The sequence below is a fragment of the Varroa jacobsoni genome, unplaced genomic scaffold (genome assembly GCF_002532875.2).
Source record: "Varroa jacobsoni isolate VJ856 unplaced genomic scaffold, vjacob_1.0 scaffold_1414, whole genome shotgun sequence".
Taxonomy (NCBI): domain Eukaryota; kingdom Metazoa; phylum Arthropoda; class Arachnida; order Mesostigmata; family Varroidae; genus Varroa; species Varroa jacobsoni.
Genome location: NW_019214316.1, coordinates 1 through 19,045, shown reverse-complemented (window position 1 = coordinate 19,045; position 19,045 = coordinate 1). Strand labels below are relative to the sequence as shown.

At 40.4% G+C, this 19,045-nt stretch overlaps 1 protein-coding gene across 2 annotated transcripts; it reads left to right on the top strand.

Moving 5' to 3' along the window:
* Nucleotides 1–3,817: 3,817 nt before the first annotated feature.
* Nucleotides 3,818–18,975, top strand: LOC111269792 (SEC14-like protein 2). Of its 2 annotated transcripts, none has more exons than XM_086972230.1 (14): nt 3,818–4,540; nt 11,014–11,110; nt 11,810–11,853; nt 14,098–14,160; nt 14,500–14,593; nt 14,987–15,081; nt 15,682–15,760; nt 16,089–16,169; nt 16,419–16,505; nt 16,753–16,895; nt 17,164–17,214; nt 18,208–18,337; nt 18,486–18,532; nt 18,656–18,975. In XM_086972230.1, the coding sequence occupies exons 1-14, from the start codon at nt 4,487–4,489 to the stop codon at nt 18,815–18,817; spliced, it is 1,227 nt and encodes a 408-aa protein (XP_086828356.1). In that variant the 5' UTR covers nt 3,818–4,486; the 3' UTR covers nt 18,818–18,975. The 2 variants fall into 2 exon arrangements, with proteins under 2 accessions (XP_086828356.1, XP_022705350.1); XM_022849615.2 differs by having other exon boundaries at nt 3,819–4,540; nt 11,038–11,110.
* Nucleotides 18,976–19,045: the final 70 nt, after the last annotated feature.

Here is a 19,045-nt window from a genome sequence, read left to right as displayed (position 1 = left end):
CGATAGTTTTCATGTGAAAAATACTTTTTAGAATAATCGAATAATTTCGAAAAAACGTGGTGGAACTATCGCGAAAATTTAGCATGACCCACAAGTGGATACCGGTAAAGAACTAAACACCCACCGCTATACAATTTTTAACCATTTGAAGAGATTTGTTTACAAAAAAAGAGCTCAGCTCTTGGGGCCTCACGAGTTGATCGAGAAGAGTCTTCTCCATCGCCTTCCGTCTGCGAAATTTTCCAGAAACGCAGCAAACTCAAGCCATCTTCAAGGTGACAGTGATTATTAACAGTGGTGACAGTGAATTAGTGTCTCACACGCGAAAATAATGTTCAATAGAAAAAATGTGCTGCACAATCTGTGGCCAGTTCAGATTGATACAATCATATGTTCGATGGGCATTAACGAATCGTGCATATTGTTGTCCATGAAGACAGTTAATTCGGATATCCACTGTCAACCACTGGCAGGATGACGAAAAATCACTGAAAAATTGATCAGAATTAGTAAATTAGGAAAGGAAAGCGTAGTCTTTCACTCATAATGATTCGGCAAAAATCATTATAAGTTCTGCAGTGATAGGGGCTATTGGCTAATAACCGAAATGGCAGTAGTTGATCGACTAAAATGGTTGCTTTTCGAGTTATTGTTTCAAGACACAAAAACAGTTATTTCGACTTTGGCTCAATACTTTTTTCGGCAAGCCAATATAATTTGATAGGTAGCGAAGCGTAATCTAGCTCATAGTACAGAACGAAATGGAGGTCTGTATTCGTTGCTATTCAACGGCAGCAGCGATGTTAGCTATTTACAGCTGACCGTTAGACGTGCTAAAAGCTCTATGCACGAAGGCTCATTTTGCGGAACACTTCAGAATACACGAGGATGAATATGGCAAAGCCGCAGCAGACAAACGAAACACGAAATCTCCTTATAGCAATCACTGCTGATACCTGTCGCGATCGATCGTAACAAAGTTGAACAGAAATGAGCGCAGGCCACGTGTCCTTGATTAATATTCTCTGTACTAACAAGTATCTTATCAAATCATTCCAAAGCGCTTACAACAGAATAGCTTTTTCGTCTAATTTTAATAGGCCATATTACTAACAAAAACCTAGTTGTGCTCGACCTTGAATAGAAGCACTCATTTTACGTCACGTTTTATCGAAGTTTCCACCTCTGCATCATCGTGCGCCCGATTGACGCGTGCAATAATAATCAACCAACCAACCAACCAACCAACCAATATCGTCTCAGATTCAATAGATCAGGTTTAGTACGTCCCTTCTGTGCTATCATACCTGGGCTATTTATAGAAGGCTAGTGTTTTGTACAAGCTGTGACGATAACAGATCCCAGAAGAAGCAATGTAAAGCCGACTAAAGATACCAGCTCGAGCTCAAGGCTACGGCGAACAAGATTCTGTGGTGCCTCAGTCGATGGTGTCACAGCTCTTCAATAATTCAATGACTTCGCTTAATAGGAACCGCTGCAAGCCGAGGAAACAATAAGGACTACCGAATATATTAATTTGGATTCTTCACATTCAAAAGGAAACTGGTTTCGTCAATTCCGGTAATTATAATCAACGGAATTCGATCATTCTAAGGGGGGACAACTAATGAAATACAGGCTGCACGTAGCACAAGGAGCAGTGAACGTTCGAACAAACAAGTGTGAACTTTTCATACAATATGACAAGATAGAGGAGGTAGTGATAAGTTCCGATACTACATTTGATTGCATTCAATGAAAGATCATTTGTATGATAAAGTGTTTAGTTCTGAATAACGCAATGTTTGCATCACCAACTTTAGGAACGGCTGACGTATAGGCGTTCAGGTTTTTCCTGTATCAATGACTTTCGGTTTGGAAAGTAAAACAATATTCGAACTGTAAAAGTAGACTTACGAAAATACAGAACACATTGAGAGCTCATCGTTTCTTTAGGCTCGTTCCCAGTGACGCAAAATCTAAAGAATTCGAGCGTTCAGGCTGGCGCCTACAATCCGATATATATCAAATCAATATCAAACATTTTAAGGTTATCTATACTGGTAAAATGCCACCGATAACCGGTAAATGAATTCGCTGAACTACCCATTAAGAACGTTGCCTTGCGCTTACGGTTGTGACTGTTGCTGGACCCGTGAAGTCACAATATCTTCATTCGATACATATCTATATTTTGTTGGACGGACCTGTTGCAAGCATCATTTTCTTTCGCCAGACCCTTAACATGCAAAGCAGAATCGTATTGCTTGTACTAATGGAACACAGCCGTGGCTGAATATCCAGCATAAAGCTCGCGTGTCCTGTACCCCTAGCGGATCCTGGCGCAATTCATGTTCGTGTAGTCAAGGTTCAACGTCGTTAACCAGTAAGTTCTGGAGACGGCCTTCTTGTGGGCGGAATCAATTTTAAATACTCTTACAGAGATTCTGCTGTTCTGTTTTGCAGTCCTGACTAGCGAGTGAGAAATGGGTTTCCGCAACTTTTCAGGTCAATGAAAAAAAAAGCTAGTATTTTTGACACGCGAATAACCGTACATTGTTAAAGTATCATCTTCCTGTCTCTGACACTTTCCTTCTAATTAACGTTTCGATAGTTGTAATCTTATCAGAATGCAGATATACGCGCTAACGAGCGTCCGTTTCAAGCGCGACATATGAAATACGTGAACGGCACAATCACGCGTCCACGTGCGAGCATCAGTACGAGGTTGAATGGACCTTGGACCAAACGTGCAGTTGTAACTTGTAAATTCTGGAGCTGGCTGTAAACGCTAGAGCGCCTAAGAAACTTTGCATAACACAAAGAATTGGGGAATACGTATTATGTTTCCATATACGCAAGTAATTTGGCCAGCTGTATCGATATGTGGGACCATTGCATCTACGAGTAAATTTTTCTGGGTTGTTTTTTTCGGCTCGCAATCGCCGTCATCAGCAGTCACTATCAGAGAACAGTCCGCGTTAAGGAGAACGATGATACGGATTGTTACATCAAATTGCTACAGTCGATCGCGAACAGCGACCGGTCGTCGCTAAACAGATTTCAATTTAGCCGCCCCTGCCCTGCTATTAGCCATTTATCCGTAGTCCACGCAGTGAAGGACTTATTCCAGTGCTACCATCGCAGGAACGTCAGCCACCGTTGTGACTATGAGAAAAGGCGAAGTGGAAGACAAGGCCGCCGCTGCTGTCGTTGTCATCATCATCATCATCGAAATCGCAGTAACTCGAAAAGAGCGTGTGAGAGGGAACTCCGCGCTGAAAAAGGTCAAACGACCAAAAGGCTCAGTGGCCAAGCTCTCACGGCGCTACACTTGATGCACCCTTCGGGAACATTAACGACATTAAGAACAACGAAGATTTCGATGATGATGACAACGACAGCAGCGGCGGCGGCAAGCGTAAACCCGTCGCCGGCCCTATCGCGGCCGATATCGCTGAAGCTTCGTCGCTGAATAGCAAAATTGACGGAATCGCGTTGTGTCGATCGGTAGCGCTGGTTGACGGCAGACAATGAAGCTGCTGCTACTGCTGCTGCTGCTACTACCGCGACTGCGACTACTGTTTCAAATGCAACTACCTCAGTACAAGCACCCGCTCGCGACAAACGAGAGACTTTCCTTTCCCCTTCTGATTGCTATCGTTCTTAACAAGCACACAATTGCACGGTTAGGTAGACGTGTATTTTTGTGGATGGCTTTCCTTTTCCTACTCGTTGAGGGCGCTTAGTAAGGGTGTCGCTAGCGTCTCCTTACTGATGGCGGCGCGGCAGCCACCTAAATTAAATCAAAGGCCGCGCGACATTATCGTGGCATTGTGAAACATTTGCGTCTCACACCAATTCGTTGTTCCGGCTAACTTAACACTGGGCAGCTGACAGCAGCCTAAACAGGAGGTTAATTGACCGCATCAGTGCAGTATCGGTCATTGCTACGATTCGTGCTGCCGCTGTCGCTCCTGCTCTTCACAGATCACTTCTGTTGTTGTGTATGCGTGCGTGCGTGTCTACGTGACCACGTCAACGGACCGCATGTTCGCATCGACTGAACTGCTTGAGTTTGCCTAAGAAAGGGCCAGCACAAGGGGTCGAGCGATTATCACACGCGCAGCACTTCTCTCTAGCAATTGCGGCGTTGGGAACGGACAGAGAGTAGAGAACGTTTCTTTGGAACTGTTTTTATAGTATCCGTAGGGTGAAATAGTAGGCGAATATCGAGTCAAACGGACCATTTTAGAAACAGTCTAGTGCTCATGGGATTTCTTGCGCCGTACGCTGAACTAACGGATAGCCGATCAAAGGCGATTCGTATCTCCAAAGACGCAGCCGAAAATTAGTGACGAAATAAGTGACAGCGGTTTTTGTAAGCGAAACAGAAAAGACCTACTCACCCCTGTTTAACGCGTTTGACGCGTTATATCATTGACCCTGTTAAGATACGTTTGCTAACATCAGTAGCGATTTTATCATGAGTGGACGCGTAGGTGATCTTTCAGATAAGCAGCAGGCCGCGCTTAATCAGGTAAAATTCACTTTATTTTAAATCTCTCGCCATTATTGGCTCTAAGTAGCTGGAACTCGGTGTAGTAATACTGAAAAATAAGCTTGTACCGTACGAGTGTACATAGATGTATATATGACGCTTAGTAGAATGATACTTAGAGTATTCGCTAATTGTACGGTGTATGTTTACGAAGCTTGACATTATAAAATACATATATTACCGTACCGATCAACAGAAATAGAGTAAATAAACACAAACGAAACTAGTCGAAATTAACAATAGCAAAGTTATCAGCGGTAAATAGAAGTAAATTAACAATAATTAAAATGTAGGTCTTTAAGTTTAGGTATCGAACTCACGTCTAAGAGGCTGAGCAGATGGCGCTTAGAAATAGCTCTAATCTTTGATATGACGGATATATTGCGTTGCTTGCCTGTTATTTTGTTATTCCTAAGCCCCAAACGTTTGTTATGAACCGAATGTTTAACTAAACACGCAGGCGACAACTTAAAAAAGTTTACCTTACCTACGTTTATTTATTAACCTTTCAGTTTTGGCATGATGTACGATAGAATTTCGTTCTTCTGTGTTAACGGCGGTTCGACAAATGGAGAAGAATGACAGCTGTGCACGTTGACCTTTCTTTGGCACGATACCTTTTCCCTACAGTATAATGATATCGACTAATTGAATAACTTCATTACATTGTAATGTAAAGCCACTTGTCACACCATAAGTTCAATTTTAATTATTTATATTACGTAGTTGTTTTGGACTACTTGAAAATGCTATGCCGTTAAAGCATTTCTCGTTGCACATCCAGTGTCCGAACGATGTTACTTTAAAAGACGTCGTATCATTCCGGTACGTGCAATCCATGATGAACGATATCGGTAATTAACTCCGATGTCGTCACGTTGAGTGGCGGTGTTATCTATTCGAAAATCTCAAGCGGGGTGGGCGATCCCCTTTCACTAAGCGCTGTTACCGTTTATCCTGTAGCTACTCATGGAACCGGTATGACTGGAAGCGGTACTGATCATATTACCAGGGTAAACGAAACGTTGGCGTAAACGAAACGTCGATTCTATCATCGGTCGTTATTTTTTACGCATGACTTCCAGAGGTCACCTGATAGCCTAAAAAAATTATATATATATATATATATGCATTTTCTTCGATAACTACTGCTTACGTAACTCCGTATCAATTAATCAGCAAGACCTGTTCTGCGCAAAGCAGCATGTGAGACATTAACTTAAGCTGCAATGGCGCTCTCAGTAGGCTCCGAATTTGCTATAAGGATCTGTATGAAGGACAAGGTACTTCGTTGTACAGTACAATTCGCTGTACAGTCCTGTCACCCGATATCGGCGACCATGTTTCATTGTCCGATGTCTCTGATACAAAAGATTATTTCATTTTTTTTTTATTCCCATTAGGCCTTTAGTCTGCTAGAGATTCGGGCCACAAACATTGTTATCATACTTCAATGGTTCCAGCAGGCCTTAAACACGAGACAAAGCTTATACTCTTGGTTGAGACGCAACGGTTCACGCAAACTAATTGTTCAGACTTGTAAGTTACTCGTACTTTATTATAGTTGAAAAACAAAATGAAGCTATAAGAGATGGTCCAGAACACGAAATGGTTATACGATGATCAGTTATATATGATTTTGTGCTTACGCACTTATAACTTGAATTACGTCCTTAACAAATGATTGTAGCTAAACAGACGCGGACATCCTTTTGTCAACTGACCCGTATGTCAGAGAGACCTAAATGCTGTTCAACCTTATGCTGCATTTTCCTAAGCCTTTAAAGACGTTATTGTTGAGATGCACGTTCCTTAAGGAGAGCGCTTTCAAAAGAGCACGATACATTGCCATGTGCAAGTTTTATCTGAGAACTTATTACGTTATCTTCGCTGAATGTTTAGAGAGATCTCATAGAGTGCTATTCGGCATAGCGCCGTAATGGAAAACAGCCGGCCGATTGCCACACGGTAGCGTTTGTAAGTTTATGAGTTACTAAGCATAAAACACTTGCAAATGTTCTAGTATTTACACGTTGGCGGCAAGCAAATGTTTTATAAAAGAAGAGGACAGAAAGTGCTTTCTTGAAGCATCCCAACTGACTTATCGGTGGAATACAATATTTGTTTCTTTTGCCGATTGTGATAAGTCACTTACTACGGGCAAGAGCATTCGCTTATGTAGAAAGAAAAAAAAAAAACAAAATATAAAAGGTTAGAAATGTCACGCGACCTCTGATAGTTCGTGTTCTAAACGCTTTCATGTCAATGAACACTAGTGCCTTCATCTTATCATTTACAGATAACGCATCAATATCTATGTACCTCTTGCAATATCGGCGAGATGAGAAACGTGTAATGCTTCATCTTTAGTATCACTGGTTTTAGCGCAGCCGCGCATAATGCCGGGACTTGAGGTGAATACAGCAAAACTTAACTGTGTATATGTGTATATACATTTGAAAAACCCCCACTGCCCCCCGCCACTGCTCAGGAACATACAAATAAAAGCAAACTTAACATAAATAAGGGAAGACAGGGCCTCTGACAAGAGACTGTGCATACGATGAAGCCAAATAGACTTTTTCGACTTGAGCATCCCATATCTTTGGCCTACTATACTGCGGCATATGGTACGTAGCTTTAACGTTCGGTGGTAAGCTTCCTTGGCTCTCTCTTTCTCTGGACATTTGCGCAACGCGGCAATAACGTCAGTAGGTCGTCTCGAGGAGATGAAAGACCGTACCGTGTATCCACATCTAATTTAGATTGATACTGAAAGTAGCTTTAAGCAAGTTTCGCGGCTTTCGAACTACGAAAACTTCTCAGTATACCGACGCTAAGGAAAAACCTAAATCAAGCGATATTGGTTCGTGGAAATTTACCGACTAACTATTAGTTTAAGATGCCACGCGCAAAAGAAGTCAGCGGATCTAAGCTGTAAGCTGATTATAGTAAATAAACACTGCTTGAACAGCATCGGCGATAAAAAATCTCATGTCAAGAATTTTACGCCCAAGCGTTTCAGTCGTAAGACGGGTTATTCCATTTTCAAGGAATACCGCGGGCTTCGTTCGATTTCAGCTCGGTATCGAAGAGACGTAAGAAAACTTCGAAGTAAGATTGTATAGACGCTTTCGTCCGAAAAAAGCAAACTCATCGAAAAAAAAGCTTCTGTCGTAACAGAAGACCCAGAAAGAACTTTAAAAAGTTCGTGGATGTTCGAGAAATTGGGCATGAATCGTGAGTTTGACCCTTTTAGTCAGCATTCGGGGAACGGTGAGGTCAATACCTTTCGTAGGTCCTGTCACCGTGTGAAAGTAACTTAGCACACGTCACCTTAGCACGGCGACATAGGTTCGAGACCGTATGTATTTAAAGTATTAAGTATTTGCTCATGAAGCAACTCCAGCGAACTGTAATAGTTTTACGATCCGGCTCGACGACGGTAGTGCGACTTGGACCTTGAGCCAACCTACCAGACCTATTACTTTCGAAGCTCTACAGTTTTTTCGACCTTGTTTTGCGTCAATCAGCAAGCTGCTTGGTGCTAATGCGCAGCAGCATTGTTCTACTACGAAAATGTAAGAGGGTAAATAGGCTTGATACTTTTGAGTGGCGTGCCGTACGACTCGACTGGGAACAGCCGACGCCTGGCTATTCTCTATGTATCATTAGCGCCACATAAGTACATAGACAACTGCTATGGCGCGTTATTTTCCAGAGTGAAGAATTAGAATTAGAAAATGCGTAGCACCGCTGCGAAGTGTGGCATAGGCGAAAGAATGCCTCGAGGGTACGTCCCTTTCTGTCCATGAACGTCTGAAGTAGCATCTAACGGCTTAAGTCGACCGCGCAAACTACGGAACACGGCGACAATAGAAAAACGAATCCGAGGCTGAAAAAAGAACAAGCAAGGATGGCCGAGATCGCTACGAGTATCCATGACTGCAGGTTATAGGTCAAGACGATGGGAAAGTTCGTTGTGTGAGTTTGTTGCCGTGCACTGGTGTAACACCCCCCCCGATCATTTCGGAAGCTTCAATTATCATAAAAAAGTTTAAAATGATTAAATACAAGTCTACGTCTATATAAGCGCAAAACAAGTGGCTGTGAAGTGATGATTCTTGCCAGCCAACGACAAAGCTAAAAAAATAAAAGCTCTATTGAGGACGCGATTTCTATGGCTATGTTAACTTCTACCAATTGTACCTGAACTTCTGTAAACTGTACTTAGAATTCTATATTGACTGACTATAATCAAAACTTGAGCGTACTGGGCGCATCAGCAAAGCTTCAATTTTTGAGTTTGTTCTTGATGTTGCTATTAAACCGTAAACCAACACTATAAAAGCTTAAGTCGACCCCGCTTTGAAGTTCTCACATCTCTACCTGCAATCAGCTTCCTTCAGGCGTCATGTGATATCACCAGAAAACACCGATGCAAATTTAGATTAGTCATTATATTATTTATAATTTCCATTAGTACATCTCTCAAGGGATATCATTTTTAGGTTCATTTTAGGTTTTCTGCAATGAATTTTTTTTCTTATTTTTTTGTGCTTTTTTCCATTTTATTCAATTTTATCATTGTTGTGCTTACTTATATATTAGTGTGCAATATTAGCGTTTTAGTGAGAAGACGTGTCCCTATTTTAGTCCTAGTTAAGTATTATATAGAATTAATTATCTACAAAAGAGTAAAACCGCCATATGAAAAATATATATGCGTTTACATAACACGTGATATACTACTGAAGAAAATTAGCTTTTAACCATAACAAACATTGTACTTTAATGAGATATTGGTATTTCACATAAACGATCTGATTAGAGCCTTTCGTAAATTTAATCAATGGCACACAAAGGACATAGGCAGCGACCGTGAGTTCATCTGAAGTTTCCTATCTGATTCGCTTGATTTTTTTCAATCACAAGCAGCAGTCTATAGGCGGAACTGGTATATCTACGCGAAAACGATAAAAACAACATGTCAATTGGTAGCAGATCTATCCTGTATACCCCCTGGCAAAATACTCTACTTAATTTTCACTCTTAATGATCTTTAAGGAACGAGCTTCAAGCTGCACTAGTTCTTGCCGTCTCATGTCGGAATATGGTTATTCCGTCGATCGGTGTTGCCCTTCCGTTCTGTTCACCTACACAAAAAAGCGAGATGAAAGCTTGCCATCGCGGTTCGTCAGCCTCTCCTTCTTCAGCGTTTTCTGACATTTTTCCGATTTCGTTTGGGCCGAATTTTTCGACCCATTTTCTGTTGGTGGGCGCCCTTGTTACGTCTAGCGTACGACTCTGCTGAACAATTTTGAAAACGTTTTAAGATATGATTGACGGACACTATTCGTTTCCGCTGTTCTCGAGGAACGCTGCTTATTTGTTAATGGTACGATTTAGTTATGCTGATGGATGCTGCGGAACAGGGTGTAGCTGACATCGATTTCCAAAAGTAAATTGCACAGAGTCGAAAATGTAGAAATAGAAATACCTCTTGCTTGGGCTATAAAACGAGAATGACTAACGTTTTGTATCCGCTAAATACGAACGCCTATTTTCTGCTCTACACGTAGGCAATAAAGATTAGCAGTTATAAACGTCAAACTATCGCTTCGATGCGCCAAAAAAATCAAGAACTTTATAGATCCCTGTTTAGGCCTTCGTTGACAATATAATAGGATTAAAGCTACTGAGAAGGCCTTAGGTTATTTTCTTATAATAGAACGACGTTTGAATTAAGTTTGTCATGTATGCTTGATATGAGACAAAGGGGTTTTTGGGCGCACAAAATGCCGTTATCTTCGCGGGTCTTCTTATGGACGGATTTTACATAGACGGAAACGAGTTTTTATCTAGGGGTAAGGTTCGTGGAGCATCGACCTGTGCGAGAAACGTGAAAGACCCAATTCGGAGAGCTGTCAAGAAAGAAAGAAAGAGAGAAAGCAAAGACGCGAAACACTTTTTAGGCTAAAAAAGATGCGCTGTAAAACGGCCTATAAACTCACCCACGGACAGAAATCGGGATCAGGTTTTAATACTTTAATTTTAATAACAATAAAAAAATCTACCATTGCAGTAAAGTAAAACGAAAATAGTACTTTGACCTATAGTAACGCCTACCTCTGAAGTTCTTCTTTATCCGTTTTCTGTAGAGATTGTTATCGACACTTCGTTTCTAATTGTAAAAATTCCCGCTTCGATTTGAAAGTGCCCACTGTACAGTCTGTTAGAAATGTATGTATTGATAGTTGTAGATTTAGGCCTTTTGCCTTCGGCCCCAAAAGGCGTAAGTTATCACTTATTCACGCAAACTTAGCAGTAGATATTTGTCTCCCTCGATAGCTAGATTGTTTTCAGGGCCAGCTACTTGTGATTCAGTAAATGGCGTATATAGATATATTCTAGTATAGAAATACTTCTAGTATATCTCTCTTTGTTGACAGTGTTTATTGCTTTTGTTACTTCAGTTCAAGCGCGTGTGCTCAAGCCTCTTGACGCAGGACTGGCATGACGACCATTACTGTCTTCGGTGGCTTCGAGGTAATCGTCAACAACCGCAGAAATAAAGCAAAGCGTTCAATACGATTGACTTTTTAGGTATCTGACCAACTGAACGTTCCGCGAATACGTGACATCCATTTTTCACTCGGAACATTCTGAAGAACCACCAAAAATGAGGGCTATGCTTTGTTTTCATGTAGCAACATGAGTCACGTCCATATGTGGAATGCTATTCAGAATTATGTTTTTTCTATAAAAATAAGCTTAGAAGAGACGCTGGGGTTCAGCTGATCGTTATGGGTGAAACATCGATGGATTATACGCACTCTGAGTAGACGTGTGCATGCTTGCACAATATGGCGTGTTCAATGCACAAGTGGATAGCTAGATAAACCTCGAAGTCGAATACCCCCCATTGTACAATCAAAACAATCTCTCCTTCAGTACAGTAAGTAGTTATCTAGAAAAAAGAATCGTCGGATGAAGCTGCCGAATTGCTCTGATTCAGAGGCCTGTCATCAACAACAGATCTGAGATCTAATTGAGTAACTCCGAAGGTGACGTTTGTTAGTAACCATAAACAAAAGAAATATATATATATATATATACGAGTAAATCAACGCGGCTATATAGTGATATAAATGTATATGATATTATTTTTAGATATATTAATTACCAAGTTGTAGAATATAGAACACTAACGAAAAAATTAATCAAATATCTATTGTGTTCTTTCAGCTAGAAACTTTAATGTTGAGGCATCTAAAAATATGCTTGAAAAGGTAAGTTTTATTTAGAACGTTGTTTGAGTTTGTAATTGCACATATCACAGTGACTAATAAAATCCTGCAGGTCAGAAGCAAAATTAGGTCTGAGTAAGTCAGTGAAAGTATACAGGAGCGTGCGCTGCCTTCGTTCCCTATCGAGCCTTTTTGTTAAATCAAAAACGAAGGCGAAGACTCATTTGTTGGACCAGTATAGATTTTTTTCTCACCACGGAGCGCTTAACGCTTAATAATTACTAAGGGCGTTCTCTAACAAACCCGAGTAGGGAAATCGCTAGGAATGTTTAGCGCACGCATAAGGAATAAGTACGGACCGTTCTTGAAGCCTGCCCTTCCAATGCTCCGCATACGTTACACGCAGGCAGCGTATACGGTAGTGATCCAAGATTCACTCCCTGGTCACCTAATAGATACACTTGCTATTAACCAAACGCTATCTCGGCGATTTCGACAGCTGCGACAGGGCCGCTAAAGTCACCCGTATAATTAACGGTGGGCCTTTTCTTATCGACCAGATATTGTACATAGCCACCAAACGATAGAAACAGATTAAAAGCGAACTATTTCGCTATTATTTATTATTGTTATAAGTATTTTGTATTATATAAGTATTCTGTACGTCATTTCGTCTGAGATGCTGCTACGTCTCTCTCTCTCTCCTCTCTCTCTCTGGATACGAGTACCCTACTGCCCGTTTTCCAAGGCCATCCTGAAAATGGGTAGCAAGTATTGTCAGCTGCTGGCTACGTGTGTTCTATGCGGCCGATGTCTTTCAGAAAACGTATCATCGCTTGGTGACAATCAGATTTATTGCCGCTTTGGAATCTCCTACCAATCCTGGCTATCTTTCAATTTCCCTCATATATTCTGTTGTCATGCAACATATCTCGGGCTCCAGTTGCGTTTAGGCAAAAATGTCGTGCATGACTACGTATAGTGACGATCTAAAATTGTTCCGCTCCGTCACGCCTACAGGTGGTAGGCTTACGAGTACGAAAAATCGCCTTTTCGATTGGGGCTCATCATCAGTTAGGCATATTGCGTATTCTGCCACATATTGTTGTAGTTATGCGTCAATACGTAATTAGATTTCTTTGTCAGCGATTGTTACAAAACACGTAATAGCCACTATTACATACTGATAGTAAAAGACGAGTTATTAACGTTATAGCTCCTGGGCGTCGCTTGACACACTTACCCGCAGTTAGGCTGTAAATAGATAACTCCTCGAAGGGAAAAAAAACTATAAGGAAATTAGACGCTGGTGGCAAGAGTGTTTTTGATTAGAAAGAGGAAGACCTTGTAGAAGACAAAAAAAGAATAAGGGGTACATAGTTCAGGGCATTGTGCTAAAAATTTGAAATGACACTCATACTTTTAGACAAACAAAATTTCAACTCAGCTTACGCCATTGTAGCGTTATGATGCGTTGCGTATTAGTGGCGTTGATAGTGTTTCTCGCCGTAAACTTTAACCATTCGTACAGCGGACACCTCGTGTTCAGGCTTCGAATAACAGTCTCATACAATGTTGCAAAGTGGAGAATTACTCAAATCCTTACAATCTGCAGTTGTTGAGCAGTTGCGCGCGATACGCCATTACGTCTTCATTGACGGCTCGTTCTAAGATACTTCGTGAGAGTGTTTGTCTTTAACATGTTTTGACTAACTATGCATTTCTTTCCTCGTTAATACCCAATAGTTTGCTTTATTCCTTGCTGAGATTAATCCTAACGCCTGACTGGGATATTAAGCAGAAAATATATATATGGTATCTGGAAACTAAGCAGCATCCAAATGGAATAGACGGGCTGAAAATATGAATGATACCTCAATGATCGAAGCAATCTATCTTGACCTTCAATATTACGTAAAATCAATGGGGTTTCATTATTTGTTGTAGTTCGTTTCAGCTAACTCCGTACGATCCGTGGTAATAGCCGTACCAAAAACCACAGTTGCCCCTAATATACCGATTATGAATAATTAACAAATGTTCATATTTTCTTTTTATAAAGTAGCTTTCTGAGTAACAACTACTAGTTTATAAAAGACTATTCTCCATTGGTGGTTTGTTATCGATTGTTAGGGCAGGATGTCCTGTTAGATTGGGTTGAAGAGCTCAATTTGGCCTGCAAGGAATAAAACTTAAAGGTATATATATATATATATAATGTTTTTTTTCAAGTGAAATTATCATTATTGCCTTTGTTACATATAGGTTTAACGTATTGAATTTCAGAGTGTGGACTTCCGTCGTCGGTATAGGCTTGATCACATTTTGGAAGAATTTAAACCAAATCCAGTAAGCAGTACAGTATAATTTTCATTAGCATTTTATCAATGACGCTAAATATTGAAAACGTGTTATGAAACAGTTTGGCCTTTCCAATATAACGTTAAAACGGTAAACGAAACAACAGGCCTTCTACATGTACTGCCCAAGCAAGTAACCCATGCTAAAGTGATATCATTTATATTTTCAACATAAAAGGGTCAAAGTCTTGGCTGAACGTCTTATGCCGTTCTTCAACTTATTTCTAGGGTGAAGTCCCCAACGGACTATGAATCGGCTCTTTTTGCAGACAATGGACTATGACGACAGGTTTTTATATATATGCTGCCGTGTGTTCTCGCATTTCAGGGGATCAAAGCGATTTTCCCTGGAGGCACATGTGGATTTAGCAAAGACGGTGGTTGCATCATGATCTATCCGCTTACCAACATCCTCCCCAAATGTACGTGCTCTAATTCCTGTCAGTTGTACCTCAACGAAAACAAAGGGCAGATACCAAGATCTCATATAGATTTTGCCTTGTTGCCGAATGAAGATTTGTAGGTAAAGCATTGTGAAATCCGGTGCCAAAGGCGTTTATACTGCAGCATTAGGATTTTTTTTCTCATAGTTTTCAAGTAATCCCTACAAGTAAGTCGTATTTTTAGTGTTTCGCTTATAAACAAACAATTTCCGACTATCAATATGAATACGGAAAACAAATCATGCTAATACAGAGGTCGTTAGAAGGTCTCAAATTTATTTCTTGAGCCATCTTCGTTCCTATACGCAAGGGTTCTATTCTCCTCCGATTGTCTCTGTTCTTTCATCCCGGGATTACGCAAACTTCTATCAGATTTTCTCCAAATTGCCCGACGTTCTCAAGTGATTAAGATGCTGATGCACCGAATGGAGGAATCACTACTCGTACTTCGTGAGCAAGGTAAAAAGGTAGGACCTTTTTCCTCTGACCTTCGCAATTCATTTGCTGTGTTGATTTTCTAGAGAGCCTTCATGGCCAAACTCCGTATTGTTGGTGATCGAATATGTGCCTAGCTCGGCTTCAAGTCGTTTGGTTATAGCCTGCGTAGCCCATATAAAAAAGATCAGAAAACTGCTATAAGATGACCATAACCGAATCGGGGGCCACTATATCATAACGTGGGAATGTATCTGCCCCGTGAAATATCAATGTCGAAATTTGACATTCGTCCTCCCGTTGAATGATATGTATAAAATTAGCATACTCTATACAGAAGAGATGGCTCTGGGCCTATGATGACCGTAGACAATATCGGTAAAATCCGTTGACACGGTTTGGGGCGAAATGATATTTGACAGTTGTCAGCTTTACCAAACATGACTAAATGATGAACAGTATATTTCGTACTGCAGAAGTGCCTCGCTAATCTGCCGATGGAATATAGTCTTAGCTGGTTATAGGTAGCATTAGTGGACGGAAAAAGCCTATTTACAATGCCGACCTGGGGCTGTATCAGCTGACGCTCAATGGATGTTATAATTACACTCCAAACGTTATCCACTTTTCAGCTCGGGCGTATTATTGAGGGTCATACACTCATATTCGACGTCGAAGGATTCGATATTATGGCCAACATCTCTGCAGTCTGTATGTTGTCGGCGTTCACAGCTTTGACATATATTTAATAATAGCCCTAGTAAAGGCGTATGAGAACACTGACCGTTGACTTACTGCCTTTGAAATCAGTGTCTACGAAGTCATATATTTCAGAAGACTATTTATGTCTATCTATTTCGATAGGATGTAGCTATATGTAGTCTCTGCTAAGGACACGTGACAGCAAGACTGTCACGCCTTCTATCGCCGAACTTTTTTACTGTACAGGCCAGACATTTGAGAAGAGGGACGATTCTGTTCTGTAGCAAAAGGCCTAATATATATATATATCTCTATCTATCGCTATTGTTTTGAACAGCGATCTCGGTGTTTACGGAATTGGTCGGAGCCTACGAATGCAACTATCCCGAGTATCTCGTCCACGCGATTATTATTAATGGTAACTAATGTAATATAACACAATCCCGTCGTTTCGCGACTAATGTCCATCGTATAACTGTCTTCTATGCTTTACGCAGTACCGAAATATTAGTAAATCTGCATGCATCATGTCAATTGCCATTACCAAACACAATCGCTCGCAAAAAATACATACCACGCAGACGCAGTCATTAGTGGTACTAACGAAGACTGCGATCAAAGTTGGATTCAATAAATCACCAACATGTTATCAGTTATGATTTTGTAGCTCCGCCGATTTTTCATCTGTTCTTCAACATGATCAAGCCGCTCCTAAACGCTCCAACTCTGGAAAAAGTAAAAATATATGGCAAAGGTAAGTGGTCAAGGACGGCGCATCTGGTGTTCACTTTTTGAAGTTACCAAACAGAGCCCTGAAATTATATTTTTTTTACTCGTAAATCACCTCTTAATAGTTGCAGTTATTTATCATGCAAGAAATCGCCAAAATACCAAATAAGAATGAAGTATCTCTTAGCTTATCTTTTGAAACAGCTCAGTAACGCGTTTACTGAACACATAATAGACATTTTATGTTCCGCTATTATATATATATATCATAGACCGAGCACAATGGATGGCTGCGCTTCTGGAAATTGCTAATCCAGAGGAATTGCCGGTGAAATTCGGTGGTACACGTACGGGCCCAGGAAATGATCCAAACTGTGAACACGAAGTCGTCTACGTCCATAAGCTTAACCAGGAGGTAAGATAAATGACTAATATCTCTACTCAAAAGCTTTCCCATTTGATACGCATTGTAGAATACATATCGAATGGCTGATAAGACAGTACGTATTAGTGTGTTAGCTTATGACTTCGTCTCACTGATAGCAGGACGTTAGTTAATTAATTTGTAAACAAGTAAATAGAATAAGGAAGTAGAATTTTTTTCAAGCGGACCTTCTGTGACGGCTACATAATAAGTGCGACGCTTAAATGAAGGTGTGGCTGAGTATTTGTTTCAATTTCAGATCATACATGAATTGCAGAATCTAATTTCCGAAGAAGATCGAATGCGACAGGTAAGGAGTAATAAATAAATATCGACACATAAATATACAATACTGTATACTGAAGCAAAAATTCGTATACAACTTGTTTTTACGCATAACCGCGCAGCGCTTATGAACGATTCCACTATAATTATCTGTGGTAAATATTTGACCCATAGCTATTCGAGAATGACTTGCGTTGACAACATGATTTTGTCCAGACGATGCAGTATGCCAGAAAATTGGCTAAAAGCAACCACATATAAGGGGTTGTCATGCTTTAGAGTTCAATATAATGACTTCCATAAAACGTAACAATTTACTTTTCAAAATTTAACTCTCTCTCTCTCTCTCTCTCTCTCTCTCGCGTGTGGCTGTGTGAGTGAGGGTGTGTGTGTGTTTGTGTGTGTGTGTGTGTGTGTGTGTGTGTGTGTGTGTGTTATGGCGGCTGCGAGCGTGTCTGTCTGTGTGAATGCGTGCGTGTGGTAAAAAACGAAAGTGATTACGTTGTTTGTTTATAATTCGATTAAAGTTCGACAACACACGACCAAAATACTCTGTGTTCCTTCCCATATGACCCATCATTCCAAATGTGATCAAAAGCAACCCGCACAACTGCTAGTTGTACTGAATTCCTAACCCTTGTGTATTTCCGAGATTCTAGAAGTTTCATAGCATTTAAAGGTAGAATCAACGTTTCCTTGCCAGATAAAAACGCATATTATATATATATTATGGAATTTTCTTCGTGTTGGGTGCATTTTTCTTGCTAGCTTCCTGCTTTTAGTTCATATTTCCGTTACGATTGTCCGTTCCTCAACTCTACTTTCTATACGCAACATATGTAAGCAAGCTACAATATAATTAATTGGTTATATATACATACACACACACACACACACACACACACATAATTTAACCATTGCGCTTATGTATGGTTGACAAGAAAATTTATTTTGTTATTACCAGCTTAACTATATCGTTGTTAATGTGCTGCTATTTTTGCGTCGGCTCTATTTTTAGATAACTGTGGGCCGTCGTTCTCACACCGACGTCTCGATCGTAATCACCGGGCCAGGCGCTGGCCTTTTCGTCGAATTTGAATCTGACGGACACGACATAGCATTATCTCTGTTGTGCCGTACTTCAGAAGGTTAGTGAATAACATGTATATCAACTGCAGACTATCTAGATAAACCTGTAAGGATAAATGTTGTACACTATTTTCTTCAAAAAGCAAAAAACAACAACAACAACAACAACAACAATATACGAAACTATCCCAATTTTAAACGTTTCAGATGATATTGGTGAAATTCTTCCCATGAAGCGGTACGATTCACACACTGTAAGTATCCCAATACTGTAACATACTAGATAATATATCATTACTATCAAAATAAATCTGTTGCAATGTTATTATAGAAAGTTTTCTAAATAATGCCACCTGAAAAATGCTGCCTCGTTTCAGGGCCCAGTCGTATTCACTGTTTGTTGCGACGTGGCCGGCGAGTACCTGTTACGGTTCGATAATTCCTACTCATCCTTCAGGTCTAAGCGGATTTCATATAATTTTAAAATTATACCAGCCGCCAATTTGAATGAGAAGATGCTGTTCGTGCATGAACCTTGAGAAACATCGACATAATCAATTGTGTACTATTGTCAAACTACTCTTACAGTTCGTCATAGGATTCGTACAGGATAACGCATGATTGATATATCAGGGGGTACTTCAGAATAGCTAATTAGCTATCTAATGGAAATGTAATTGCACAAAATACAAAAGAATACTTTGTAAAAAAAAAAAAAAAGGGGCACCTGACTCATAGCCGGAGAGGAGCAATACTATTAGCTAAGC

What these genes read in the sequence shown, in the direction of transcription:
- LOC111269792 (XM_086972230.1), top strand. Translation starts at nt 4,487, where the DNA reads ATGAGTGGACGCGTAGGTGATCTTTCAGATAAGCAGCAGGCCGCGCTT. An exon ending in CCACGCGATTATTATTAATG is followed by an intron (nt 16,170 to 16,418) that starts GTAACTAATGTA and finishes ATGATTTTGTAG; the next exon opens with CTCCGCCGATTTTTCATCTG. An exon ending in TCCATAAGCTTAACCAGGAG is followed by an intron (nt 16,896 to 17,163) that starts GTAAGATAAATG and finishes TTTCAATTTCAG; the next exon opens with ATCATACATGAATTGCAGAA.